At 42.7% G+C, this 27,380-nt stretch overlaps 1 protein-coding gene across 4 annotated transcripts in view; it reads left to right on the top strand.

Annotated features, from left to right (window-relative positions):
* LOC133411246 (xenotropic and polytropic retrovirus receptor 1 homolog) overlaps window positions 1-27,380 on the top strand; it is a 230,488-nt gene that overhangs the window by 37,009 nt on the left and 166,099 nt on the right. For 3 of the 4 annotated variants that reach the window (XM_061693345.1, XM_061693344.1, XM_061693347.1), the window contains exons 3-4: window positions 13,170-13,271; window positions 13,402-13,625. The exons of the other annotated variant lie outside the window; for it this stretch is intronic. In XM_061693345.1, coding sequence (XP_061549329.1) covers window positions 13,170-13,271; window positions 13,402-13,625 — 326 coding nt within the window. The remainder of the gene's footprint in view (window positions 1-13,169; window positions 13,272-13,401; window positions 13,626-27,380) is intronic. 4 annotated transcript variants of the gene reach the window in all.

The following is a 27,380-nucleotide window of genomic DNA, read 5'->3' as shown; positions in this document are numbered from 1 at the left end:
TGCACCGGCAAGCACATGACTCATCCTGTGGGAGAAAACCTTGCACGCAGGGATAAAACATTTCTATAACTAGAAGTAAGCAGAAAAGCACAACACATGATAACTTATTTACATTTTTCCATCATCTTTGCAGAATTTTTGTAATTCAGCCACATTGGGGGGTTTTTTCACGCATGAGCAGCCTTTTTAAGGTCATGCCACAGCATGTCAATAGGATTCAGGTCAGGACTTTGATTAGGCCCCTCCAAAGTCTTCATTTTGTTTATATATAAGGGGTGTAACGATTCATTTTAGCAACGATTTAATTCATACCACGATTCATGGTTGCCAATTCGATTCAAGGACGATATTGGTTCCTTTAGAATGATACGATCCAAAACGATTCAGTGGCTGGAAATCGATTCAGTAACTTTTTGGCCAAAAATTCATCCAGTGTGACTGGGAAATAAATATCTGCAGACTGGGCAGATACCAGAACCCTAACCAGATGAAATTTCCTAGATTCCTCTTGTTTCTTGAGGAATGCAGTCAAATTAATTATGTTCATTCTATATAAAGATTTTCCTGATGTACTTTACTTTTGTATCTTATTTTATATTGTACTGTTGCTTTGCAATAAAATGGGGAAAAAAACTTTTTTATATTATTTCAGCTATGGTTTTTATTGTTGGGACATTTTTTCCCTAACAAGTGTTTAATTGGTGTTAAAATTATGAAGGGGTCATTGGAAAACTATATTCCCTGTACAGTGTCCCTAGCTGGACACAAAATTTGAGAATCCCTGTTCTAAACAGTTTAATAATAATGGCTATAAATGAAGCACTGTGAGGTTTTCATGAGGTAAATCTTAAAGGACTAGTATTATACTGTACATAGAGAGCTAAGCAAATGAATACACCTGCTCTTTGAACACAAACGTGAGCCTGAAACCGCATCCAGTAGTTGACATTGTGACTGGTTCTCCTTTTGTTTGGCTGAGTTTCCTCTCCTTACTCCGTACTTTACTGTTCTGTTAGCAGCTAGCGAGCTAAGCTAGGCTAACCACTTGAAAGGCTTCAAAGTGTACAGCGATTTGCCGGAAGTCATACATATGCATCCTGACTGATAATTTCTTGTTAGCCTCGTTCTTATCTGCCATTTACCACATGGATGGACGTCTTAAACCTAAAAAAAAGTGCTGAAAACAACAATACAGGAATGAGCAGGTACTGTTGTCACAAGGAAAACGGTGAGTAATGTACTCCGCCGCCATGGCCTGTATGCAAGGTCACCATGCTGAAAGAAAAAAAAAGAAAAAAAAAAACATGCCAAAGCTCGTTTAAAGTTTGCTGAACAACATCTGGACATGCCAGTTAAATACTCGGGGAATATAGTCGGATGAGAGCAAAATTGTACTTTTTGGATGCCATAATGCACACCACATTTGGAGGAGAAATTGCACTGCACATCACTCTAAAAACACCATACCAGCAGTGAAGTTCAGAGGTGTGAACATGATGGTGTGGGGCTGCTTTTCAACAAATGGTACTGGAAAACTTCACATTATTGAAGGAAGGATGAATGGGCACATCTACCAAGATATTCTTGACAAAAAACTGCTGCCATCTACGAGGATGATGAAAATGAAAAGAAGGTGAACATTTCAGCAGGATGATCCAAAACATATTGCCAAGGAAACTCTCAATTGGTTTCAAAGAAAAATAAATAAGGTGCAAGAAGGGCCCAGCCAATCACCTGACTTGAATCCAATTGAAAATCTAAGGAAAGAACTGAAACTCAAGGTCCATAAAAGAAGGCATGGGCTTGTTCAAGATTTGAAGACTGCTTGTGTGGAGGAATGGGCCAAAATCACACCAGAGCAATGCATGCGACGAGTTTCTTCATACAGGAGGCGTCTTGAAGCTGTCATTCCAAACAAAGGCTTTTGTACAAAGTTTTAAGTAAATGCCACTTGGCGTGTTCAATACTCTTTCCGTGTCATTACAGGTTATTACACACAACCTCATTTCTGATCTTATTTGTTCTACTTTCTTTGTATTTATGGATTACTTGTGTTGTTCCCAACATCTAGTGAAATCTAGTGAGAACATGCAAACTCCACACAGGGGGGCCGGGTTCTCAAAACTGTGAGGCAGATGTGCTAACCAGTCGTCCACCAGGCCACCTCAAAAACTTTCATGATAAATGATATGTATTATTTATTTATTTATTTTAAAATGTCACTGACAATCATATTAGAGCATTATAAAGAACTGTACACATCTTACAAATTCTGCACTGGTAATCAAACATATGAGCACAAAAGTGCAATGTTCTCTTATTTACTAAATAAAAGTAGGGCTTCATTTCACAATAAGACCAAGTAAATAAAAAGTGAAACTTATGTGTTCAAATAAATTGCTTAAGATAAATTAAGTTTGACTTTCCCCCTTTCTGTTTGGTATCTTCACACAACAGTGAAGTCTCAAGCAATTTTACATATATTAATTTAACAAATCTTAACAACTGAACCGTTTTAGAGGATTTGTTTGTTGAAAGACTTTGTTTTGTTTCATAAGGGCGTTTCTGTCATGGTCTGTGTTTTGGTTTGGGTTGTGTTTAGTTTTGTTCCATGTTTTCCTGTGTTCCATGTTTGTCGTGTGCTCATTAAGTTGTTGTGTCCACCTGTTCTCGTCTGCTTTGTGTCGACCAATCAGCTCTCTCCAGCCACTCATGTCTTGTCCAGGTGTTCCTCGTTGTCTCGTCTATCTGTTTGTATTTAGTTCCCTGGTTTCTTTCAGTTCTTGTCGGTTCACTGTCGTTGTCACATGTCTTTGCCATGTCATAGTCGTCAGTTGTCTTTATCATTGTGGTATGTCATTGTCAAGTGTCATTTTCCCTTTCTATTCCACGTCTTACTCACAGGTCATAGTTTGTTTCCAGTTTTAGATATTCGAGTGTTTCTTTGTTACTTTGATTTGATTGATATCTGTTGTGGGACTTTGTTCACTTTTCCCTTTTCTAAGATTAAATATTATTTTGAGACTCCCGCACTCCTGCCTTGCCTCCCTGCTTCCCTGCAATTGGGTCCACCATGCTCTTACTTTGTGTTACTCACCCTCGCCCTAACCACGTACGTGACAGTTTCACATACTGTATATGCACTTTTAATTAGTGTGATCAGTGGGACCTTTCCACTGAGGGGGAAAAAAAACAAAAAATGACACTGACCGTTGCATTTCAAGCATCGTTTGTTCCAAATGTTTTCTCCCTTTATCGGACATTTTCTGAGCTTTCGCCGTCTTTAACTCAACTTAAACGCTGAGTCTCTTTCTCTCTCCCCCTGCTACATTTCTCCTTGTGTCTCTCTGGGCTGCGTGCCATCAGTGATTACGGCCAGAGATGCAGATTTGATTGGTTGAAGGGGTTTGCTGAACTCGCGTGTGATTGGTCGGTACAGTTCATCAGTACTGTAAAGCTTGTAATATATTGCAGTGCCCCGTGGGTGTTTCTGTGTGCGTTAGATTATTTGTGCGTGTGTGAGATTGTGGCTGGATTTCGTTTTCGTATCTTTTTAGTGTGTGTGTTTTAGCCCGCCTTCATCAAGTCTACATGTCCCAAGGTGCAGATACAGTCATAAATTTCTGCTAGACACAGGCAGAACTACTTGTACAAAGTTAAAGTCTACTCTCACTGTGGAGCTACGGAACTGTGGTCTGCTCCTGGGTGCCTACAACAAATCCAACCCCCACGCCCCTAGTGGGAGGCGCCATGAATGGTGAAGGAGGAAGCAGAACCGGGGAAAGCTCGGAGGTATCCGAGCAAGGCTAGCGACTAAACCATAAAGCCGGCAATTCCCACCATCGTGTTAGTCAGCGTACGCTCTCTGGACAACAAGCTGGATTACATTCGACTACTCCGCTCTACCCGCAAAACAGTGAGAGAGTGCTGTGTTCTTGTGTTTATGGAAACATGGCTTAACAGCAGCGTTCCAGACAGCGGCATTCAGCTCGACTGGCTAGCATGCTACCAAGCGGACAGAGCTCTCGTCAAGGGAGGTAAGACCTACGGCGGCGGGCTCTGTGTTTACATTGTTGGATGGTGCCGGGATGCTGTCTTGGTCAGGCAACACTGCTCACCACTACTGGATTTTAGGGTTCTGAAGTGCCGGCCATTTTATTTACCGAGGGAATTTACTTCCATACTGGTTGTGGCTGTTTACATCCCTCCCAGCTCCAATAACAACAAGGAATGAGGGGCTGAGTGAACTATACAATCACATCAGTGACCAGCAGACAGCCCACCCAGATGCTTTCCTTATCCTGTCTGGGGATTTCAACTATGCTGACCCCAAGACTGTGTTTCCAAAACTGTACTCCAGTGTTCACTTTCCAACACGGGGAAACAACACTCTGGACAATGTTTTTACCCCCTTGAGAGGACCCTACAAGGCCCTTCCTCTCCCCCACCTCGGTACCTCAGACCGCTTTACTGTAATCCTAATACCAGTTTCCAGACCACTGGTTAAAGTCACCCAACCAGTTAGAAAATGGGTACGAGTGTGGTCAGAAGGGTCCCTACAGCCACTTCAAGACTGTTTTAACACCACAAACTTGACCATGTTCAAACAGGCTGTCATCTACAACTCCATCACTGACCTTCAGGAGTACACAGAGAATGTTACCGCCTACATTAGCAAATGCAGGGATGATGACGCCACCACTCAGTCCATCACTGTTCATGTTAATCAGAAGCCATGGCTGATGGAGGAAGTCTACAGACTACTGAAGGTCCACAACGCTGCTTTTAGATCTGGGGATGAAGATGGCCTGAGGACAGCTAGGGCCAATCTATCCCGTGACATCCGGGAGGCCAAGAGGGGGAGTACTCCAGTAGGATTGCCTACCGCTTTAGTAACAGCAGTGACATCAGGAGTCTGTGGCGAGGTATTCAGACCATTATGGACTACAAATCCTCAACACAGACCTGTGACAGTTCCACCTCCCTGCTGAATGAGCTAAACAACTTCTTTGTTCGGTTTGAGGCACACAATAGCACACCTGCACACAAGTCTCCCCCCCTTCCTGGTGACCAGGTCCCGACATTGACCCGGGACAGCGTGAGAGGATCCTGCAGCAGGATCAACGCACATAAAGCCCTGGGCTCAGATAAAATACCTGGTCGTGTTCTGAGGGACTGTGGAACTGAACTCACAGATGTTTTCATGGACATCTTCAACAACTCCTTCAGTCAGGCTGTTGTCCTAACGTGCTTCAAAGCCATCACCATCATCCCCGTCCCGAAAATTTTGTCTCCCTCCTGCTTCAATGACTACTGTCCGGTAGCGCCCCCCCCGATCCTGATGTAGTGCTTCGATCAGCTAGTCATGCACCACATCAAGCACCTCCCCACCCCCCGGGACCCTTTCCCAGTTTGCATATCGGTCCAACCGGTCAACCGATGGTGCCATTTCCACCGCCCTCCACTCTGCCCTCACACACCTGCACTCCAAGGACTCAAATGTCCAAATGCTGTTCATAGACTTCAGCTCAGCATTCAATACCATTATCCCCCAACAACTGATTCACAAACTGGACCATGTGGGGCTCAACATTTCGATGTGCAACTGGCTGCTGGACTTTATGACTGGGAGACCGCAGGTAGTACAGGTTAGTACCAACACATCCAGCACCATCACCGTGAACATGGGGTCTCCTCAAGGATGTGTGTTGAGCCCCCTCCTCTTCATCCTGCAGACCTATGATTGCACACTGATAAACAGCTCCAACCTCTTCATCAAGTTTGCAGACAAATCAACTGTGGTGGGTCTCATTAGCAACGGGGACGTGACAGACTACAGGAGTGAGGTGAGCCGCCTGGCTGGGTGGTGCACGGACAACAATCTCTCCCTGAACGTAGACCAAGGAGACTGTTGTGGACCTCAGGAGAGGGCTCTCCCAGAATGCTCCCCTGAACATCAACGGTGCTGCGGTGGAGAGAGTTCCTGGGAATGCACGTCACTGAGGACCTCTCCTGGATCAGAAACATCTCATCACTGGCCAAGAGAGCTCACCAACGTCTATACTTGCTGCGCAAGCTGAGACGAGTCCCCCGACCCCCATCATGACTCGTTCTACAGAGGGACCATAGACAGCATCCTTACCAGCTGCATCACTGTGTGGTACAGAGCCTGTGCTGCATCCTGCCGCAAGACTCTCCATCGCATAGTGAGGGCACCTGAGAAGATCATTGGAACCTCTCTTCCCTCCCTGCATTATATTTACAGTACCTGCCTAATCTGCAAAGCCTTCTGCATAGCGGGGGATGTCACCCATCCATCTCACAGCCTCTTCAGCCTGCTGCTATCAGGGAGGAGACTGCGAAGTCTGTGGGACAGTACCAACCGACTTAAACTTTAAAAAAAATATATATATTTTTTTTATAAACTTGTCCTGTTCAGCTGCATGGTCTTGCAGAATGGTCGATCTGTATGCCTTTGTGCTGGAACAGTTTAGCTGTGCAACAGGGGAGTTTGAAATACCACAAGGGGGGGCCCGAATCAGCAAGCCCGTCCAGCAGGGGAGCCAACCAGGGGGACGCCACCGACCACACAGGACCCAGGGAGGTCCCGAGCCCGACCGAAGTGCCCCGACTAGTCACAAGGTGAGGGTCACGGGCACCAGAGCACCGCCCCATCCGCACCCCCACCCAGCGATACCCACCGCTGCCACTGCCCTATCGCCCTCGGAGAGCATGGTGGACTCAGCCACCAACAGGGCCCAACGCAGGAGCCAGCGGCCACTCAAAAAATGGTCATATCCCGCCAAAGAGAGCCCAAGTTAAGCACCTGTCGTGAGCAAGGACGGGCGAGGGTGCCAACAGAAGGGAGAAGAAGGTGGGGGCAAAAAGGGGACCTGACAACCGGTGTCAGGGGGAAAACCCACCACTCACCCCATTACCAGTCTGTAACCAGTTTTATTCATCAGGCTGTCAGGAAGCTGAACTCTCTGACCGCTCTGCCCCCTCTACCTCTCTTGTCCTCTGCCCACCTGAACCCTGGACCTCCACGCACATGCAGTGGGACAGAAAACTATTTAGTCAGGCACCAATTATACAAGTTCTCCCACTTAAAAAGATGTGAGAGGCCTGTAATTTTTCTCACAGCTATACCTCACCCATGAGGGACAAAGTGTAAAAATCTGATTTCTAAAGAATTTATTCGAAAACTATGGTGGAAAATAAGTATTTGGTCAATAACAAAAGTTCATCTCAATACTTTGTTATATACCCTTTGTTGGCAATGACAGAAGTCAAACGTTTTCTGTAAGTCTAAACAAGGTTTTCACACACTGTTGCTGGTATTTTGACCCATTCCTCTATGCATATCTCCTCAAGATCAGTGATGTCAACGAAATTGAAAAAAAAACACCCTGACTCACCCCTCATTATTCTCGGGGACTTTAACAAAGCTAAACTCAACCACGAACTCCCTAAATACAAGCAGCACATCGACTGTCCTACCAGGGAAAATAATACTTTAGACCACTGCTACACTACGGTAAAAAACGCATACCGTGCTATACGTCGTGCAGCCCTGGGCTCGTCTGATCACTGCTTAATTCACTTAATACCGACGTACAAGCAAGAACTTAAATGTGCGAGCGAAGCCTGCAGTGAAAACAGTCAAAAAGTGGACCAATGAAGCAAAGATGGAACTTCAAAGCTGTTTAGACTGCACAGACTGGAGTGTCTTTGAAAATTCAGCTGGCAGCCTGGATGAATATACGGACACTGTCACATCCTATATCAGTTTCTGTGAAGAGGTTTGTGTACCAACAAAATCATTTCGGACATTCAACAACAACAACCCGTGGTTCACTGCTAAACTTAAGCAGCTTCGCCAAGCTAAGGAAGCCATAGTGGAGTTTAGAGTGTGACTGTTTGAGGTTGTGGACAGGTGTGTTTTATACTTATGAGTTCAAACAGGTGTCATTAATACAGGTAACGAGTGGAGGACAGAGGAGCCTCTTAAAGAAGAGTCTGTCAGGTCTGTGAGAGCCAGAAATCTTGTTTGTAGGTGACCAAATACTTATTTTCCACCACAATTTGCTAATAAATTCTTGAAAAATCAGACGTGATTTTGGGGCTTTTTTTTTTTCCTCCTCATTTTAACTCTCATCGGTGAGGTATACCTATGATGAAAATTACAGGCCTCTCTAATCTTTAAGTGGGAGAGCTTGCACAATTGGTGGCTTTATACATACTTGTTTGCCCCACTGTACGCACGCAGACACACGCGCACACCTCCCCACACTGCCTTCTAATTTGTAAATGTCTTTAGGTGCCTTGGTACTCAGACTTTGACCATGTTGCACGTCTCCTAATCTTTGATATACAATGCGAGGCTGGGAATCTCTGTGACCGTTATAATTCAATTATGCACCAACTTGTACCTAGGAACAGCACGCTGCACTTACGTTGCATAGAACAGAATTTAGACCGGCTGGTCGGTCTTCCAGGTGGCTGGGCCGGGTCGCCGACCAGGTGTAAACGATGGGAAAGGAAGGAAGGGAAAAGGGAAGGCAAAAACGGAGAACAAGCAAGTGTAAAGTGGCCCAAGCGCCTTAGTGACGGTGTTTGTCATGGGCTCAGAGAAGACTTGCGTTGCCCTTCCTTCTGGACGGATCTTTTATCTGCAAGTGTGCGCCAGTTTCTTCGGCAAGTTGAAAAAGGTGAGTGAGCGAGCTTCGCCCTTTTATGCACAGGAGAGAGAGGGGCTGGCCCAGAGACCAAACGGAAGGCAGACTTTGTTAGTATTAATTTACATCCTAGGATTATTTGTGGTTTTAAACCAGTGGAAATAAAATATTGATTTTTGGATCTAAGATTAAGAAATCGACTCCCAGCTTTGCATTGTCACGCACACACCCTGGTTAATCAATGCAATGAGTGTTTTAATTTTATGTAGTGGCAAAGCCTGTTAATATTTGTGATGTGACATTTGTGTTGTGTGAGGTGAAATATCTCATCTGATTCAGTTGACAAACAGATTTGACATCAGACCTGTGGCAAACAATCATTAGTGACATTGGTGTCAGGATTTATACTGGGAGCAGTAATGCAAAGTTCGTAAAATATCAAACAGACACTCAAACTTTGAGAAATCTGTGGCACAGGTTGCGGCTGACAGTAACTCGCCAGCGCGTGTCGCTTGTGTTCCATCAATTGTCCCAAGGGGGCGTGCTTGGATTTCAAAGGATCAAATGGTTCTTTGAACTTTATTTTGGTTTGCTTTGACCAGTGGGTTTTTACCAAACTTTTGGTCGTTATCTTGGTTCTGCGAACCAACGGGGGGTCTTTGATGATTGGAAGTTGAGGTTTCTAGGGAAACTGTTCATTAGTTTAAGGTTCAGGTGACACAAACCAGGCTTCTTGTGACCGTCTGTCTCAGCAGGGCAGAAGATGAGAATGCAGAACTATCAGAGTCAGGGGGTTGCTGGGGCCATCTTGTTGATGGCGTGTCTGTTACAACTCTATATACCATAGTTTTATTTAGGTTCTTTATACTGATGTTTATTATTCATACCGTCTTTTGTTGCACCATTCGCCCTTGAGTACCATAATTTCAATCTTCTGTATGTGCTACGCATATTGTAGAATTGACAATAAAAGTACCTTGTACCTTGCATGTCTTTAATCATAACCTTTCTATTTTGGCTATTATGTGGGTACGTATGAGACTGCTTCTGTGTCCGGTCGCGGTCCGCCAGTTACTGGCCTCTGTATGCCGGCACGATCGAGCGAGCCAGAGTGACATGTTTAGCTTCTTCGCTCACTAGCTAGTTTGCCCACGGGCTAGCAAACGTAATTAATAATTAACTTTCCCTCAAGTGTCCCAAGTGTGTGCATCGACGGAGCCAAAGCCGTTCCGGCAATGGCTTGTTGTGTCGTGAGCAGCGCGCCTAGGGTTACCACAACGATGAAAATTTATCGAATCCGGAAAAAAAGCATCGTGTCCATTGTATCTAAGGAACGATAACCCACCCTATTCTGCCTATGATTGGCGAGCACCAAGACAGGACTTGTACTTCTTGTGGAGAAGGATTTGCTGAAGCAGATTCACCATGTTTTCATTTTGTTTTGATGTTTTGCCTTTTTTTTTTTCCAAATGGTCAGTTAGTCCATTAGTTTTAATTAGTTTTCAGAGCAGGTTTAGATTTTCTTAGTTTTTATTTTTTCAAAAATGCTTCATTTTAGTTTATTTTTTATAAGTTTTAATTTTTTTCATACAGGGCATTTGTCGAATGAGAGATAGAAAAACAACAATAAAAAGCATTTTAAAAAATGTATTCACTTACTAACAGATGAAAAACCATCCCCAAATCAAATACAGATACTCCCTACCAGTCCACAAAATTTGAAGTGCAATCAGTGCTTCTAAGGTTAGAGTAGATGCATCGCAATGTACCTAAAACTAGGCTTTACACGATCAGGATTTTTGGGGCCGATCACCGATCAGCGAGTTTAAAAAAAACGATAACCGATCAAGATGGAGCAATGTGTCAATTTAAATGACTTGTTCATTTACTGAATATACTTGTGTACTGTATACTCTGAGTATCTTCAAAAGTATTCTCTAGTCCAGTGATTCTCAACCAGTAAGCCGTGGCACATTAGTGTGCCATAGGCGATCTTCAGGTGTGCCGTGGGAAATCGTCAAATTTTACTTAACTGGTCAAAAGATTATTCATTTCCAAGAAATAATGTATCTTTATCCCTCTATTTATGCCAGTGAGGCATAGACGGAACACATACTATGTGTATCTACGTTTTGTGACATTTTTGTTTGTTCGTGTGCCGTGAGATTTTCCAATTGGAAAATATGTGCCTTCGCTCCATAAAGGTTGGAAATCACTCCTCTAGTCATGTCATGTATTCTAATCAGTCAGGTCAAACCAACATTACAACATGACAGAAGTAATGGGTGCTAACTTAATGTACTTGAATTACTTTATTGTAATTAAATTACTTCACATACATTGAAACTTTAGAGCATGATTTGACATAACGCCGGCATGTTTACGTACAACTGTTAGTGCTAGCACTAGCTTGCTAGGCTACATAATGTTTTGTTGCTTGCTTGCGAGCTGTATCGTACTAAACGTACGTGAACATACCTCAAGCAATCCTTAAATGAACGTAATCTCCTGAGCACCAGTGACCACCACCACACGTTTTTCCCCATTTTGTTCTTATAATACACGCGTTGCGATGTCGTCGGAATGGTAATGAGTGTATCCGGTGATGTTTAAGTTGACAAGATAAAGCCCCGTGATTGTAAAAGACGGGATGCAAAGATTTTATTGCAGTAGTCTGGCATAGTGCAATTGTGAAAGACCAAATTTGTCTTGTAGTCTGATCCAGGCATTACGTGTTGTCTGTCTCAGACGTGTTGTCTGTCCCACACCGCCGACATGTTTTTTTATTTTAAACATAACTTTATTGGCTGTCAGATATTTACAGTCGTAGACACGCGACAAGGCTAAAAATAAACTAGCTTTTGGGTTTAAATATACTGTACACGATGGCGACGCGGGGTAAATGTCTTTTGCGGAGCCGATCAATGACATAATTGATCAGATCAGCGAATTAGGACAAAGGCGATCAGCATAAAATACTAATTATCGGCCGATACCGATCAAGCCCATCAGATCGGTGTATAGTCTACCTAAAACCATTCATGAGAGACATAGTGTAGCCTGGGCTTTTTAAAAATGTTTTTATGTTTTTAACTTAAATAGCCCTTTTTTCATTATTGGAAACAAACACACAAAACAAATACAAGTACTTATTTGCATGTTATCCTTCCCTTGGTGTTAAATTGCAAACTTTCCAATTGGACTTTGATTTTTGTGACAGTCATAGTCAGACACAAATATAATCAGTCTGCTTTCATAGAGGACTACAGAAATCTGAGAATATTTCCGGTTGAGAAGCAGAAATTCAGAGGTTTTGGACAATTTCAAGTTAAACAAGGTCTCTAAACGATTAATGGATTATTAAAATAGTTGTGGATAAATTCACAATCAACTAGTTGATTAATTGATTAATTGTTGCACCGTTACATACAACACTACAGTTGTGACTTTTGGTTTATCCCAACATACATCCATCCATCCATCCATTTTCTGAGCCGCTTCTCCTCACTAGGGTCGCGGGCGTGCTGGAGCCTATCCCAGCTATCATTGGGCAGGAGGCGGGGTACACCCTGAACTGGTTGCCAGCCAATTGCAGGGCACATACGAACAAACAACTCGTCGCACTCACATTCACACCTACGGGCAATTTAGAGACTTCAATTAACCTAGCATGCATGTTTTTGGGATGTGAGAGGAAACCGGAGTGCCCGGAGAAAACCCACGCAGGCACGGGGAGAACATGAAAACTCCACACAGGCGCGGCCGGGGATTGAACCCCAGTTCTCAGAACTGTCAGGCAGACGCTCTAACCAGTCGTCCGCCTTGTCTCAACATATCCTGTAATTTCTAGTAAATAATGCACATTTCTCCCCCCCAAAAAATTCTCAAAAGTCAGTAGTCCGCATTATACATAGGTATTGGGGAAAATAATATTATTTGAAAAATAATAAAATGCAGATAATACAGACTTTGTTTTGATCATATGGATAGCAGTAAAATCATGCATTGTAAAAATGCACTATACATTGGTAGAAGGGTTTTCCAAAATTTTGAGGTCAACTTTGGGGGTGCATATTATACATGGGTGCACACTGTACACGAGAAATTACGGTAGTAGTTACACTTTAGAAAACTATTATTTCTTTACAATCTATTTTATTGTTGTGTTTATACAGTGCTATTTAAAAAAAATAATGTAACAAACTTAGTATTTTTTTTTGGAGTGGGCTGGAACAGATTAAGTTTATTTCAATTCATTTCAGTGAGGAAAATGGATTTCATAGAAGAGTAGATTGAGTTACCAGCTTGGTCACCGAATAAACTCATATGTTAAGGTACCACTGTATGCCGCGTTATATTTCACTGCATTTGATTGCTGCTATATGGTGTGATCTCATCAAAAGTGGTTCAAACTCAAAATGTCTTTTTGGACTTGAAACAATGTTCATTATGTAATGACTTTTTCTTTTCGTAAATGTTTTCTTTCTGTAGTGACAGATGAGGACACCGTTAAAAGGTATTATGCAAAGTTTGAAGAGAAGTTCTTCCAGACATGTGAAAAAGAACTGGCCAAGATTAACACATTTTACTCAGGTAACAACAAAATCTGTAATGACATAACATTTTTATATGCAGAGGTGACAATAAGTGATGCTCATTGTTCCACAGGAGACTTCCATCTATTAAATATAATGCCTCTGTTTTATTTTGCTCTGTCTTACAGAAAAGTTGGCAGAGGCTCAGCGTAGATTTGCCACTCTACAAAATGAATTGCAGTCATCATTGGATGCCCAGAGGGAGATTGCAACAAATGGGCGGGGTCTGCGAAGGAGGAAAACAGTGTTTACCCTATCACAGCAAGAGAGATGCAAGCACAGAAATATAAAAGACCTTCAGCTGGCCTTCTCCGAGTTCTACCTCAGTCTAATCCTGTTGCAGAACTACCAGGTGTGAACCAAGATAAAAACTAATAGGTTCAAAATATAAGGGCCACAAAATACATTGGGCCATAGTCTCTATTATGTGTAAGTCAGAAAAGACACGCAGCTGCGCACTTTTCTGGCTGCGGGCATTCTCCGGTTCACTCAAGTATGTCATTTACACACCGTGCCGCTAGTCCTTATTCTTTTATGTAATTTCTTATTTCGTATTTTTCTTATTAGTTTCGTCGCCTCTCCCCTGTATGAGGGGATTGGTTCTAATCAACTCGGCAAGCAGTTTGATATTTAGTGCAAATAGTGAGGAAGAAAGAGCTTCACCTGTTTATTAACCTGTTTAGTCTTACGTCCCAATGAAAAAAAAATTGGAACAGTGGTCATTACCCCTAACTAAATTTCGACCCATTTAATAAATGTGTTATTGAAGCTCTTATATTGGAGAGTCCATTGAACCAGCCAGGGTCAAAAACATTTTCGCTGGCAATGGCATCACGGAGCACAGTGAGATTTCTAATGCCACTGGCTATGACACCCAAATCGCCAGCATTGTCAGGTATGGAAGTGCAACTGGTTTGGTTCAAAAGGGTGCAAACACTGCCCTGAGAAGCCAATAGCAGATCAAGTGTCATGCGGTTTTGGAGGGCTACTTCACGAATTGCATTAATTTCTACAAGTGAAGCTTCAAGAATAGTCAGGGTGGTGTTAACAAAGCTAGAAAAGCGATAACTTGGAGTTTCATATCACAACATCAACTTGCACACTCCAAGTTGAGGAAATAGAGCAATACCTTGGTACCTGTTAATCAAACCTTATGGTCGGTGGGGACATCCATTCCCCAAACTGGATCATGGACCTTAAAGTGGGCCAGCCTACAACAATGGGAATGGGGTGTGGCAGAAATAATGTTTGAGTGGTCTGTCAAAACAATAGGGGCGGATCGTCCCGACCAATCGAGAACTAGTCTAGTGTAGACACTGTGTCCACAAAGCCAGTACACGTCCTCAAAAGGCAACATGCCCAGCCGGCAAGGTGCTGACATATAAGGAAGACAAGTAGTACCAGGAAGCGTTTGGGAATTGCTCAAAGAGGAGTTAGAGTGTTCATGGTACAGATATAGATTGGCAATAAGATTTCGGTACGTCCTCAACATACACACGCTGGCCAAATAGGGTCTTGTTCATATCAAAACAGCGGAAGTTCGCTCTGGGGCGAATGGAAACCGGGCCAAACAAAGGGACCACGCCTGAATCATTTGAGGGTTTAAAACCATCAAAGTATTTAACATTAACATTAACATAGGGGAGAGGAGAACCAGTTTCAGCAAGGAGGGTTTGGTTCAGGTAATGTGGACTGACAAAAGAAGTCAAGGTGCAAGGAAAAGGTGATGCGAATTGGGATGTGGGGAAGGCACTAATGTGGGTTTGCAGCGGCATGAAAGAACAAACATAGCAGTTAGAACGATTTTGAGTGTGCGGAACATGAAGGGCGTAGTGCAGGAAGTGAAATTAGCAGAAGTAGTGGCGATCGCATGTAACCAAAAAAGCTCGTCATAGTCACGTCTCGTAAGGTAGAAAAATTGTAAACTGTGAAAGTGGGAGGATCAATACACATATTGAACATTATGGCAAGTAATGCTAAACCACAAGAGGAGGGGTTTGAAACCCCCGGGAAAAGTCGTCATCTTCTTCTGTTCTTCTGCTAGTTACGCAAGTGCACACGCGTGTGTGTTGTGTACGCGCGCCAATTCAGACAACAGATGATTGGTCTTTGCTCGGCTTTTATGACCTATCGATGTGCAGTCAGTTAACAGCACTGATTGTAGCTAAAAGTGCATGCTAATAGTGAATCCTCTTTCTCAGAGGTGATTACTTATCCTTATTAGGCTGAACTTTCCGGCCATCTGTTGCAAAAGGTGATGGAAGAGGAGGAGTTGGGACCACAGGAGGCGCACAACAACAACTAAACACTCCCATATTTGCAGTGTGAAGCGTGAACCCACCTAGCTCTTTCAGCAACTTTCACTGCAGTGTGGGTTACCAAGAGGACCTGAAAGGGCCCAAGTTGATGTCCCACCAGGTTTGATATTGTGTAGGGGTCCATCAGTTGTTCTGGTCGGTGCTGAGAAGATTTATGGAGTAATTTCGTCAAAGACGTGCAATACCTGGTCATGTTGTCTTTGTAAAGATGCGTGTCCATCTGGAAGCCTGGAGGGTTCAATCTGACATTTGGAGGCCCTGCAAAGAGGATCTCAAAGGGAGACATTGTGCCTTGGACGCACACGCATTCTCAAATACATCAACACAGTTGGTAGGCACTTAATCCAGTTTTATTTAGTGACCACAAAATTAAGCAATTTGGCTTTCAAAATCCCATTTTCTTTTTCTACTGCACCAAAGATTGAGGGTGGTAACTACAATGTGTTCTGAGGTCAAATTGTAACCTATCTGAAAGTTGGGTCATCACTTCACTTACAAAGTGTGTGCCGTTATCAGAGGAAAGTTTTTCCGGGATTCCCCATCTGGGAATAATTTCAGTCAATAGTGCTTTTTCCACTGTAGATGCAGATGCATGTTTTGCCGGAAATATATTTTGAAAACACATCTACCATAATAGATAGTATTTTTTTGCCTTTGCAAGGGTGTCAATTCTACAAAATCCATCATTAGCTGCAAAACTGCAAAAGCCCTTCGTAAACCACTGACTTTGAACTGCAGCAATCATCCCCCCTTAAGACACGTGTTTTAACCCATGTGTCAACCCGTGTCAATTTTTGCATAATGAAAAAACAATAGCCAGCGAGGGAGGCAAGGATTACCATTTGGGCCCATCCAAACACCATCCACGAAAGACACCCTGCACTGTTGTCATAAAAGTGCGTTCGGTGGGAATAGACCGTGAGTGAAGGTCAATGAGAAGAGGCGCATGTGAGGGTGGGGAGGAGGGAGGAGAGGAGAGGTGGAAAGATGGAGGAGGGAGGAGTAATGCAGCCTTGGCTGCGGCATCTCCACTTGCATTCCCTTGAGAGAGGATCAGACATGTTGGTATTTGCTGTACATTTGCAGACAGCAATAACAGAAGGGAGGTGGATGGCGTCGAGGAGCGCAAACATGCAACAACGTCATGGTGAATAGGTTTACCATTAGATTTTAAAAAGATGCGATGGCGCCAGAGGGTGCCGACCACTCCAAAGGCAAACCAAGAGTCCGTGTAGATTGTGACAGATGTACCTTCTGCTAGGCGGCAGGCCTCAGTGAATGTTATCAACTCAGCCACTCGCGCCGAGTAATGAGAAGGGAGCGGTAAGGAAGTCACAATGTAGAAGTCATCAACAAAAGCACTGTGTTGTAGTGGAGCCAACGCACAGCAGACGGGTGAGAGGAGTGTTGCTCCTTTGTGATAGAATTTACACAGTGAGTGATGCACAAGGTTAGTGGCGAATACCTCCTGTGCCACCATTTCAAGGTACGCAGCAAGGTGCCGTGCAGCCGGGTCAAGTTGACGAGGGGAAGTACTCCAGCAGGCGAAGGAGGCCACCATGATGCTTTTCCTCAAACAAGAGTGGGGAGGACCGCTGGGCACACTTCACGTTTGCTAATTGTGCTGAAGTTTGCTCCGTAAGAGAAATGTGCACTGTTTTGGTTAAGATAACCGATAACACAACAGAAAAACACACAGCTGCGTCCCTGGTCTGACAGTCCCAAAAACATGCGTGGTAGGTTGATTGAAGACTCTAAATTACCGGTAGGTGTAAATGTGAGTGCAAATGGTTGTTTTTTTGTACGTGCCCTGCGATTTGCGGGCGACCAGTTCAGGGTGTTCCCCGCCTCTCGCCCGAAGGATAAGCTAGTTTGGATAAGCGGAACAGAAAATGGATGGATGGATGCAAAACAGAACTAAACAGACGGACAAAGAATGCAAATTAGCTAAAACGAGAGAGTCTATGGATTTTGTCAGATTTAATTTCTAATTCTACAAGTACAGAGTAAAATGCAATCAAAGCGAAAAGGGAGGAAAATCTAAGTCTAAGGCAAATAGCGAGGGGTGAACTGTCTCACGTGAACCATCTGAAATGTCTCACGTGAACCATCTGAAATGCTTTTCCAGGCCTTGACTGCAGCCTCTTTCAATTCTTTTGTTTCTGTTTTTTCCCCCTTCAGTCTCCTCTTCAGGATGTAAAATGCATCCTCTATTTGGTTAAGGGCCGGTGATTGACTTGGCCAGTCTAAGACCTTCCACTTTTCCCCCGATGAAGTCCTTTGTTGTGTTGGCAGTGTTTTGGATTATTGTCTTGTTGCATGATGAAGCTTCTCCTGATTAGTTTGGATGCATTTTTCTGTAAACTTCATTTCATTCTTCATTTCAAATGAAGAAAGCAACAGTCTGTTGAAGTCAATGGATTCCATGGTTGATCCACTTATTGCAAGTCAGTGTTATGCCACCAAATAGTGAATATTCACTTTAAGTTAATTTAATCATGTCTCTTCCAATACGTTTGCTCACTTGAAAAGTGGGTGGGTTCAAATAAAACGTGCCCTGTCCTGAGTTGTTCAACACATCTCTATATATATATATATATATATATATATATATATATATATATATATATATATATATATATATATATATATATATATATATATATATATATACAGTGGGTATGGAAAGTATTCAGACCCTCTTAAAATTTTCACCGTTATATTGCAGCCATTTACTAAAATCATTTTTCATTTTTTTCCCTCATGCACACACACCACTCCATATTGACAGAAAAAACAGAATTGTTGACATTTTTGCAGATTTATTAAAAAAGTATCCAGACCCTTTGCTGTGACACATATATTTAACAAGGGTGCTGTCCATTTCTTCTGATCATCCTTCTACACCTTCATTGAAGTCTAGCTGTGTTTGATTACACTGATTGGACTTTATTAGGAAAACCACACACCTGTCTACATAAAACCTTACAGCTCGCAGTGCATATCAGAGGAAATGAGAATCATGAGGTCAAATGAACTGCCTGAAGAGCTCGGAGACGTAATTCTGGCAAGGCACAGATCTGGCCAAGGTGACAAAAAAAAAAATTCTGCTGCACTTAAGGTTCAGAAGAGCACTGTGGCCTCCATAATCCTTAAATGGAAGACGTTTGGGACGACCAGAACCCTTCCTAGAGCTGGCCGTCCAAACTAAGCAATTGGGGGAGAAGAGCCTTGGTGAGAGAGGTAAAGAAGAACCCAAAGATCACTGTGGCTGAGCTCTAGAGGTTCAATTGGGAGATTGGAGAAAGTTCTAGAAAGTCAACCATCTCTGCAGCCCTCCACCGTTCGGGGCTTTATAGCAGAGTGAGTGACGGAACCCTCTCCTCAGTGCAAGAGACATGAAAGCCCGCATGGAGTTTCTAAAAAACACCTGAAGGACTCCAAGATGATGAGAAATAAGATCCTCTGGTCTGATGAGACCAAGATAGAACTTTTTGGCCTTTATTTTAAGCGGTATGTGTTGAGAAAACCAGGCAATGACTGGGCTGTAGGTTCACCTTCCAACAAGACAATGACCATAAGCACACAGCTAAAATAACGGACTGGCTTCAGAATAACTCCGTGACTGTTCTTGAATGGCCCAGCCAGAGCCCTGGCTTAAACCCAATTGAGCATCTCTGGAGAGACCTGGAAATGGCTGTCCACCAACGTTCACCATCCAACCTGACAGAACTGGAGAGGATCTGCAAGGAATGGCAAAGAATCCCCAAATCCAGGTGTGAAAAACTTGTTGCATCATTCCCACAAAGACGTATGGCTGTATTAGCTCAAAAGGGTGCTTCTACTAAATACTGATCAAATGGTCTGAATAATTATGGCTGTGTGATATTTCAGTTTTACTTTTTTAATAAATCTGCAAAAATTCCAACAATTCGGTTTTTTTTCTGTCAATATGGGGTGCTGTTTGTACATTAATGAGAAAAAAAATGAACTTGATGATTTTAGCAAATGGCTGCAATATAACAAAGAGTGAAAAAATTTAAAGGGGTCTGAAAAGTTTCCGTACCCACTGTATATATTATACATGCAAATCAGTAGCCTTTCGGTGAAATTCACCGTTTTGAACTCAAAATAGGCTGTCGCTGTCGTCATCATTGGCTGTTTTGTACTCCTTGAACGCTGGCAGCGAGATCCCTTCCACACATCCACCATCCACATACAGATGTAATTTCTGAGAATTACTCCGCGGTGGAGAAATATGCAAAAGCACATTGGCCTGATGTTTGCCTGTGTGCTCTCGGGACCTGCTTTGGAGTCACAGGAGTTGACGACACCAGAAAAAACACTTCTGCCGCTTCAGCTGTGAAGAAGTCGCGGTACTTTTACTCAGTTTCAATTATCTAAATGTTGCTCGCTACTTTTATTTATCAACTATTTTGTGCGCCAGACTTCTGCATTGGGCGCTGTTTGCGCCGATCCAGTTTAAGCGCTAGTGACATTTGTCTAGTTCACTAATCAAACGATAGAAGAAAGTCACAGGGCCTCACACGTCAGCTATTGGGCTTCCCGGGCATAGGTATTAACACAAGATAAGCCAACCCGGCAGATTTTCGTGCCTACGTGGCGGCCATTTTGGGAAGGTTGTCGAGACCATGACTCGTGTTTACATTTACACGAACAAAAAAAACAGCTTTCACTGCTAAACTTAAGCAGCTTCGCCAAGCTAAGGAGGACGCATATCAGAGCAGGGACAGGGCCCTGTATAATCGAGCTAGAAACCAGCTGACTAAAGAAATTAACATTGCAAAGAGGATCGATGCAGCAAAGTTGGAAAATCAGTTTAGCGCAAACGACTCTAAATCAGTCTGGCATGCATTCCAATCGCTGACTAATTACAAGCGATGATCCCCCCAAGCTGAGAATAATAGCACACTAGCCAACGACTTGAATACCTTCTACTGCAGATTTGAAAAGATTAACAAAGCAGCAGGCCCGGACCATGTGTCCTCATCCTGCCTCAAAGTCTGCGCGGACCAGCTCACTCCAGTCTTCACTCAGATCTTCAATAGATCTCTGGAAATGTGCGAAGTTCCATCCTGTTTCAAACGCTCAAAGTTGATCGCAAGAGAGAAGAAGCTGTTGGAATGTCTGCTAGTTCTAGTTTGCATTGATCGGTAGCGCCTACCTGAGGGAAGGAGCTGGAAGAGCTGGTGACCGGGAGCTGAACACGCTCAAGACTGTAGAGGTGATCGTGGACTTCAGGAGGCATCCTTCGCCACAACCGCCCCTCACGCTCTCCAACTGCCTTGTGTCAACCGTCGAGACCTTCAAGTTCCTGGGAATTACAGTCTCTCAGGACCTGAAGTCGGAGATCAACAACAACTCCGTCCTCAAAAAGGCCAGCAGGGGATGTACTTCCTGCGGCTTCTGAGGAAGCACGGCCTGCCACAGGAGCTGTTGAATCAGTCCTGTGGTCTTCCATCACAGTCTGGTTTGGTGCTGCTACAAAAAAGGACAAGTTCCAAATCCAACGGACAATCAAAACTGCTGAAAAGATTGTTGGTACCCCCCTACCCACCCTTGAGGACTTGCACGCTGCCAGAACAAAGACAAGAGCGTGCAAAATCCTCTTGGACCCTCCACACCCTGGTCACCAGCTCCATCCCTCAGGTCGGCGCTACCGAACAATGCAAACTAAAACTAGCAGACATTCCAATTGCTTCTTCCCTCTTGCCATCAACTTCTCACACCACTAACTTAAAATTGAATTGCAACATGCCGCCAATTCTTTGTCTTGAGTTTGTTGTCACATTTCTGTTTGGCCAATTGTACATTACTCGTGCACTCACGATGGTAGTCTCGCCACGCTGCACTATTTGTATATCTGTTGTTGTTGACCAATACTGGGCACTCATGCCAGAGTAGCTTCTGCACCACTTGCACACTGACTGAGGAGTATCTGCAACATTTGCACAATCGACATTGTCCCAAAATATCGCACTTCTAGTCACTTTAAACTGCATACCTTACTTGAAATCTCGGCGCCCTTTGCACAGTGGTCATTGCACCGGACTATTGCTATATTAGTCATTCAAACTGCTCTAATTGCTAGAGGACTGTGCGTCTTTTTGCACAGTTGTCAAAAAACAAACAAATTTCTTTTTTTTACCGGCATTACGAGCAACCTTTTATTGCTCAGTGTTTTTCTCAATGTCTTTATGTCTCAAAAGTATTCTCTGTCAATTGACTGTCTGTTGTCGTACTAGAGTGGCTCCAACTCCTGGAGACAAATTTCTTGTGTGTTTTTTGGACATACTTGGCAAAATAAAGATGATTCTGATTAGCAGATCCTTTCCTTCTCCATACCGTAATTTCTCGTGTATAATGCACCCCCCCCCCCCCCCCCCCCCTCACTGATGACTGAACAACAACTATCACTTCTTTATGGTTATGTTTTGTTTCATGATAATGCTTTTCTGAAATGCTTGACAGTTTAATTTGAATCCCATTAAATTGAAATTAAACAAGTTTCTCCTGGCCCTTCATGTTTTCTTTAAATAATTGTACCAATCTTACAAATTATGCCTGGGTAATCAAATATATGAGCACAATTGTATGTTTTCACATTTACTAAATAAAATTAGTACTGTAAATTTCATAAGAACAAGTCAATAAAAATAATTACTTGTACAAATAAAGTGCTTAATTTCAGAATAATTCTTTGAAAAAACTAACAAAATACAGTTAATACTTTGTTTTGATCACGTGTCAAAGCAAAATCATGCATTGTAAGAATGCATTTTAGGTTGACGGGTTTTCCAGAATTTTGAGGTCAACTTTGGTGGTGCGCATTATACACGTGTGCGCATTATACACGAGAAATTACGGTACTTTGGCCTTTCCATCTCTTTGGTAGAGGTTTATCTTGGTCTCATCAGTCCATACACGTTTCAACATTTTTTTTGGTCATCGCTGTACTTTGCAAAATCCAATCTGGCATTCCGATTCTTTTTGCTGATGAGTGGTTGGCATCTTGTGGTATGGCCTGTATATTTCTTCTCTCGAAGTATTCTTTGGACAGTGGATTGGGATACGTTCAACCTTGCCCTGTGGAGGTTGACAGTGATGTCACAGACTGTTGTCTTTCGGTGTTTCTTCACAGCTGTCACAATGTTTCTGTCATCAACTGCTGTTGATACCCTTGGCCGACCTGTTCAATGTCTGTTGCTCACTACACAAGTTTCTTTCTTTTTCAGGACATTCCAATTTGTTTTATTGGCTATGCCCAATTTTTGTGCAATAGCTCTGATTGATTTTCCCTCTTCTCTCAGCTTCAAAATCGTTTGCTTTTCTCTCATAGACAGCTCTCTGGTCTTCATGTTTGCTTAACAGCAAATGCAGTTTTCATAGGTGAAACCTAAAGCCAAAAACAAGCGCTATCTAATGTTTAATCAATCAGTCTAAAAGGCAACGCCTGAGCAATTAGAAACACCCATCAGTCACATGTTCCAATACCTTTGCTCACTTGAAAAGTGGGTGGCTTCAAACAAAAGGTGGTCTGTCCTAAGTTGTTAAACACATCTTGCTGTAAATACCATGAAATAAAAGCTGGAATTCTGAAATTTTGTTTCATATTCATCTTTTGATCTGAAACCCAAATGTCCTCAGTATACAACAAGAAATTCAATAAATTATTATTATTATTTATTTATTATTATTATTTTTTAAATTAACCTCGCCTTTCCAATACTTTCGAAGGGGACTGTATCCTCCTACTTATTGTGTCTGTCCATCAACTCATTTTTTAACTACAACGTACCCTTTCTTCAACTTGCCCTTGCAGAACCAACTGTCTCTGCCTCTGTCCTCTGTCACTGCTCTTCGCTCCTCCACCTGTTTTTAAGTCACTGGAGTCGGGAGGTCCTGGCGGCTGTCTCATGAACATCTCACTGATTTTCAAACATTGATTAGGAAACTTGCCTCTTTTAGGAGGAGGTAGCAATCTTTTTATATTTGGCACACACGCACAGTGTTCTGCTACTTCCTCGTTGCACAGACTCGAACAGATTCTTTTGGATCGGCTCACTAAAAAGAGCCGCCTCTTTCAGCTCCTGAATGACTCTTCAGATTTTTTTTGTTACTTAAATGAATTTATTATGCAAAAATAATGCCAGATTATGCATAATAATGGGGAAAACTACAATACTTTCCAATATATTTATTTCACAGTTCTGAGGACTCGGGATCAATCCCTGGCCCCGCCTGCGTGGGTTTTCTCCGGGCATTAATTGGAGACTCTAAAATTGCCCATAGGTGTGACTGTGAGTGTGAATGGTTGTTTGTTTGTATGTGCCCTGCGATTGGCTAGCAACCAGTTCAGGGTGTACCCCGTCTCCTGCCCGATGACAGCTGGGATAGGCTCCAGCACGCCCGCGACCCTAGTGAGGAGAAGTGGCTCAGAAAATGGATAGATGGATGGATGCCTTTATTTATTCACTCTACTTGGTGCTACAATACAATACAAAAACAAGCATAAATATTTACAACTAATATTTTAAGTTGAACTTTTTTGTATTAAATTTCAAGTCAACCAACACAGAATCACTGCAAAACACTTAACACAACAGAATATAAATTAAAATGTGAAACAAAAATAAAAAATCTGTATTCAGATAATTTATCTATCGTCTCAGCTTTTGAGGAGCTGATCTGGTTTCTTTTTATTCAGACTTTACACTGCCTTTGTATTGTCATTAAAGTGTGTCCAGATTTTCCTCCTTTTCACTCATCACTATCACTCGTTTTCCTATTCCTTACCAACACATTTGTGTTTTCATTTATCACCCCTTGCTCGGTTTCTCAATCTTCTTTCTTCGTCTGTGTGCTGCTGTGTGTGCTCCCGCCCCTCCCCACTTCTGCTTCACGTAGTTAGAGAGACAGGTCACACATATTGACCATACATGTGCGGTCTCTGTCTTAAGTGAACGTCGAAAGCGGCTCCCTATCATGAGCCGGCTCACATCGTTTGCTTCAAAGATCCGGATCTTAGAACCGTTTTGTTCACGACCGTCACATCACTATTGAACACTGTACGCTGCATTTGGCTGGCAGGAGGAAAAGGTGATCTTAGCGACGTGATTGAGCCAATCAAGTGTCATTTAGAGTACTATCATGTTGATATTGGTTGATAGTATCAACCAATGCTGCTGTAATTGTTGGGTGTTTTCTGCGTGGTCCTAGCACTCGTCGTGTCTAGTGCTTCTCGCATCTCCATTTCTTCTTGTGTAACAATGCTTGTGGATGGTAAAAAACTACAGGGGACAAAATGAAAAATTGTCCACCGTGTCACCCCCGCAAATTATGCCTATGGTACAACCTAAGTAATTATTCTGGTGTTTCACACATTACTAGATAGCTTAGCGGTTGGCATGGTGTCTTTGTTAATTACTCCTCATCCTCGTTATGTGGTAACAACACTTGTCAGAAGTGTTGCTTGGAATCTGCCATGGATGCGAGGATTAGAAAGTACACCAGTGCGAAATCCCGCTCCCTCAGCTGACTTTTTATTTTTATTTATTTTTTCTTCCCTCTTCCAACTTCCACGCAGCTTTGCCTGTCGTCCCCCAACCAACCCCACACCCCGCTAATGTACACATTTGCGGCCAAAACTGTGCCTTTTAAGGTAGACACGCCTGTGCGAACGAGCGGTCCCTCAGAATTATCTATTTAATTATTATTCTATCAGAATTATCGCGATTGATCCGTAAAGTCTAAATCTTAAATCTTCGGATGAGGGGTGTAACGATTCATTTTAGCAACGATTCGATTCGTATCATGATTCATGGATGCCAATTTGGTTCAAGGACGTTATTGGTTCATTTACAACAATACGATCTGAAATCATTCAGTGGCTGAGAATCGATTCAGTAACTTTTTAGCCAAAAATTCATCCAATGTGACTGTGAATATCTGCATACTGGACAGTGCAGGTGAAATTACCTAAATTCTTGTTGTTTCTTGTAAGGGCATAAGGCAAAATTATTTATGGTCATTAAATATTAATTATTTATGGTCATTAAATATTAAGATTTTCCTTATGTATTTCTATTGCTTCGCAATAAAGGGGAAATCATAAATTTATTGTTATCTATATTATTTCAGATATGATTTTACTTGCTCGGTAAAAAAGAGATGTTAAATTGGTGTTAGAATTATGAGGGGATCCTTGGAAAATTGTCTCCACTGTAAGGAGTCTAGCTGGACCCAAAGTTTGAGAATCCCTGGTGAATCCCACGGTCAAATACTATTGGCTAGAAACTAAGCACTGTGAGGTTTTCATGAGAAAAATCTTTTCGGAATAGTGTTAATAGTACATAGAGAGCTAAATAAATTAACAAACCTTGTCTTTGGAGCACAAAGTGAGCCTTGGAAACAGCGTGTAGAAGTTCTCATCTTTTGTGCCACAAAGTTCGTCCTCGTACTCTTTTATTGGTCTTTCAGAGCTACAAATGTTTCTTCGATGGTTGCACTTGGTCGCGCATTCAGCTAAGCTCTCAGCATTTCTACTGTACACATTTACGATACGATAATTACATTTGCAACACTTACACTTTATCACTGCTGAACGATGTTGATCAGAAACGCATCTCTTCTCTGTTAGGGCTAGCGAGCTTCAGCATACACGACGAGCGCTGCGAGTCACACACACCGTCCTTATACATAAGAATTGAGAAGCATTCCTTGCTTGCCTCCTTCTCATCTGCCATCTACCAGACAGGCCGACATCTTAAACGGCAATAAAAGTGATTAAAAAGCAACACACACATACTGTGATGTCTCATCCAACCACTAGGGGCGCTACAGAATGGAGTGATTAGATGTGGGGTGTGGAAATGAAATTTAGAGACGAAGAACAATGTAGCCTTGACAGTGCTAACTGCCATGCTAACTGAAACATTTAAAGTAAAAGGAATAGCAAGCATTTTTCTTGGAAATACAACACATACACACCTCTAATAAAGTCTGCCGTGCATAAAAACCAATGGATTATTTCCGATTATCGATGCAACCGATTCATTACCTTTTAAAACAATTAAATCAACCAGAAGGCTTCTGGAGTTTGCCGAGCACAGATCAATCCAGTTGGCTCGTAGCAATATAAATCGGTACATCAGTATAATGAATGAGTCGTTACACCACTACTTTTGCTAAATTTCTAGCGTCTACTAGGGGTGGGTAAAACTATCGATTTATTAATCTATTGCAATTTTTCCCCCCACAATTCAATATCGATTCAACAAATCCTCTGAGTCGATTCACCTCCTGGCCAGTGAGAGGCGCTTTACGTGTGATTTGCGTTGTATGGCTTATGCTGCATGGAGAGTGTGCAGCTATTTGCTCCTTCTGTACGTCTGCTAATGATTGATACCACTGATTCCCTTTCTGATACGACGCTGCAAATACAGTCCCTCAAATGTTAAAATATCAAACGTATCGACATTTAATTTTGAGTGTCGTTCTTCTGCTATCAGAGACATTTAAGATAGTATAGATCGGGGTGCCGAATACATCGATTGGAGAGTAGCCTTGGTAGATAGCGTACTTGGCGGCGCGGGATGGGACACACCATTGTTACGGGCATTGTCTGACATCAGTGTGACAGGGAACTCAGTGTGTGTGTGTGACGTCTGTGTGCGTGTGTTCAGAACTCCGCATGAGTGGGTCGGAAGTGCACTAATGAGGAAGAGATGGCGCCTAACCGTGTGGTCGCCTCTGTAATGCGCTCTCTA

Source organism: Phycodurus eques, chromosome 13 (assembly GCF_024500275.1).
Source record: "Phycodurus eques isolate BA_2022a chromosome 13, UOR_Pequ_1.1, whole genome shotgun sequence".
In the NCBI taxonomy this organism is placed as follows: Eukaryota; Metazoa; Chordata; class Actinopteri; order Syngnathiformes; family Syngnathidae; genus Phycodurus; species Phycodurus eques.
The sequence above is the reverse complement of the archived record's forward strand: the minus strand, read 5'-3'. Positions and strand labels throughout refer to the sequence as shown.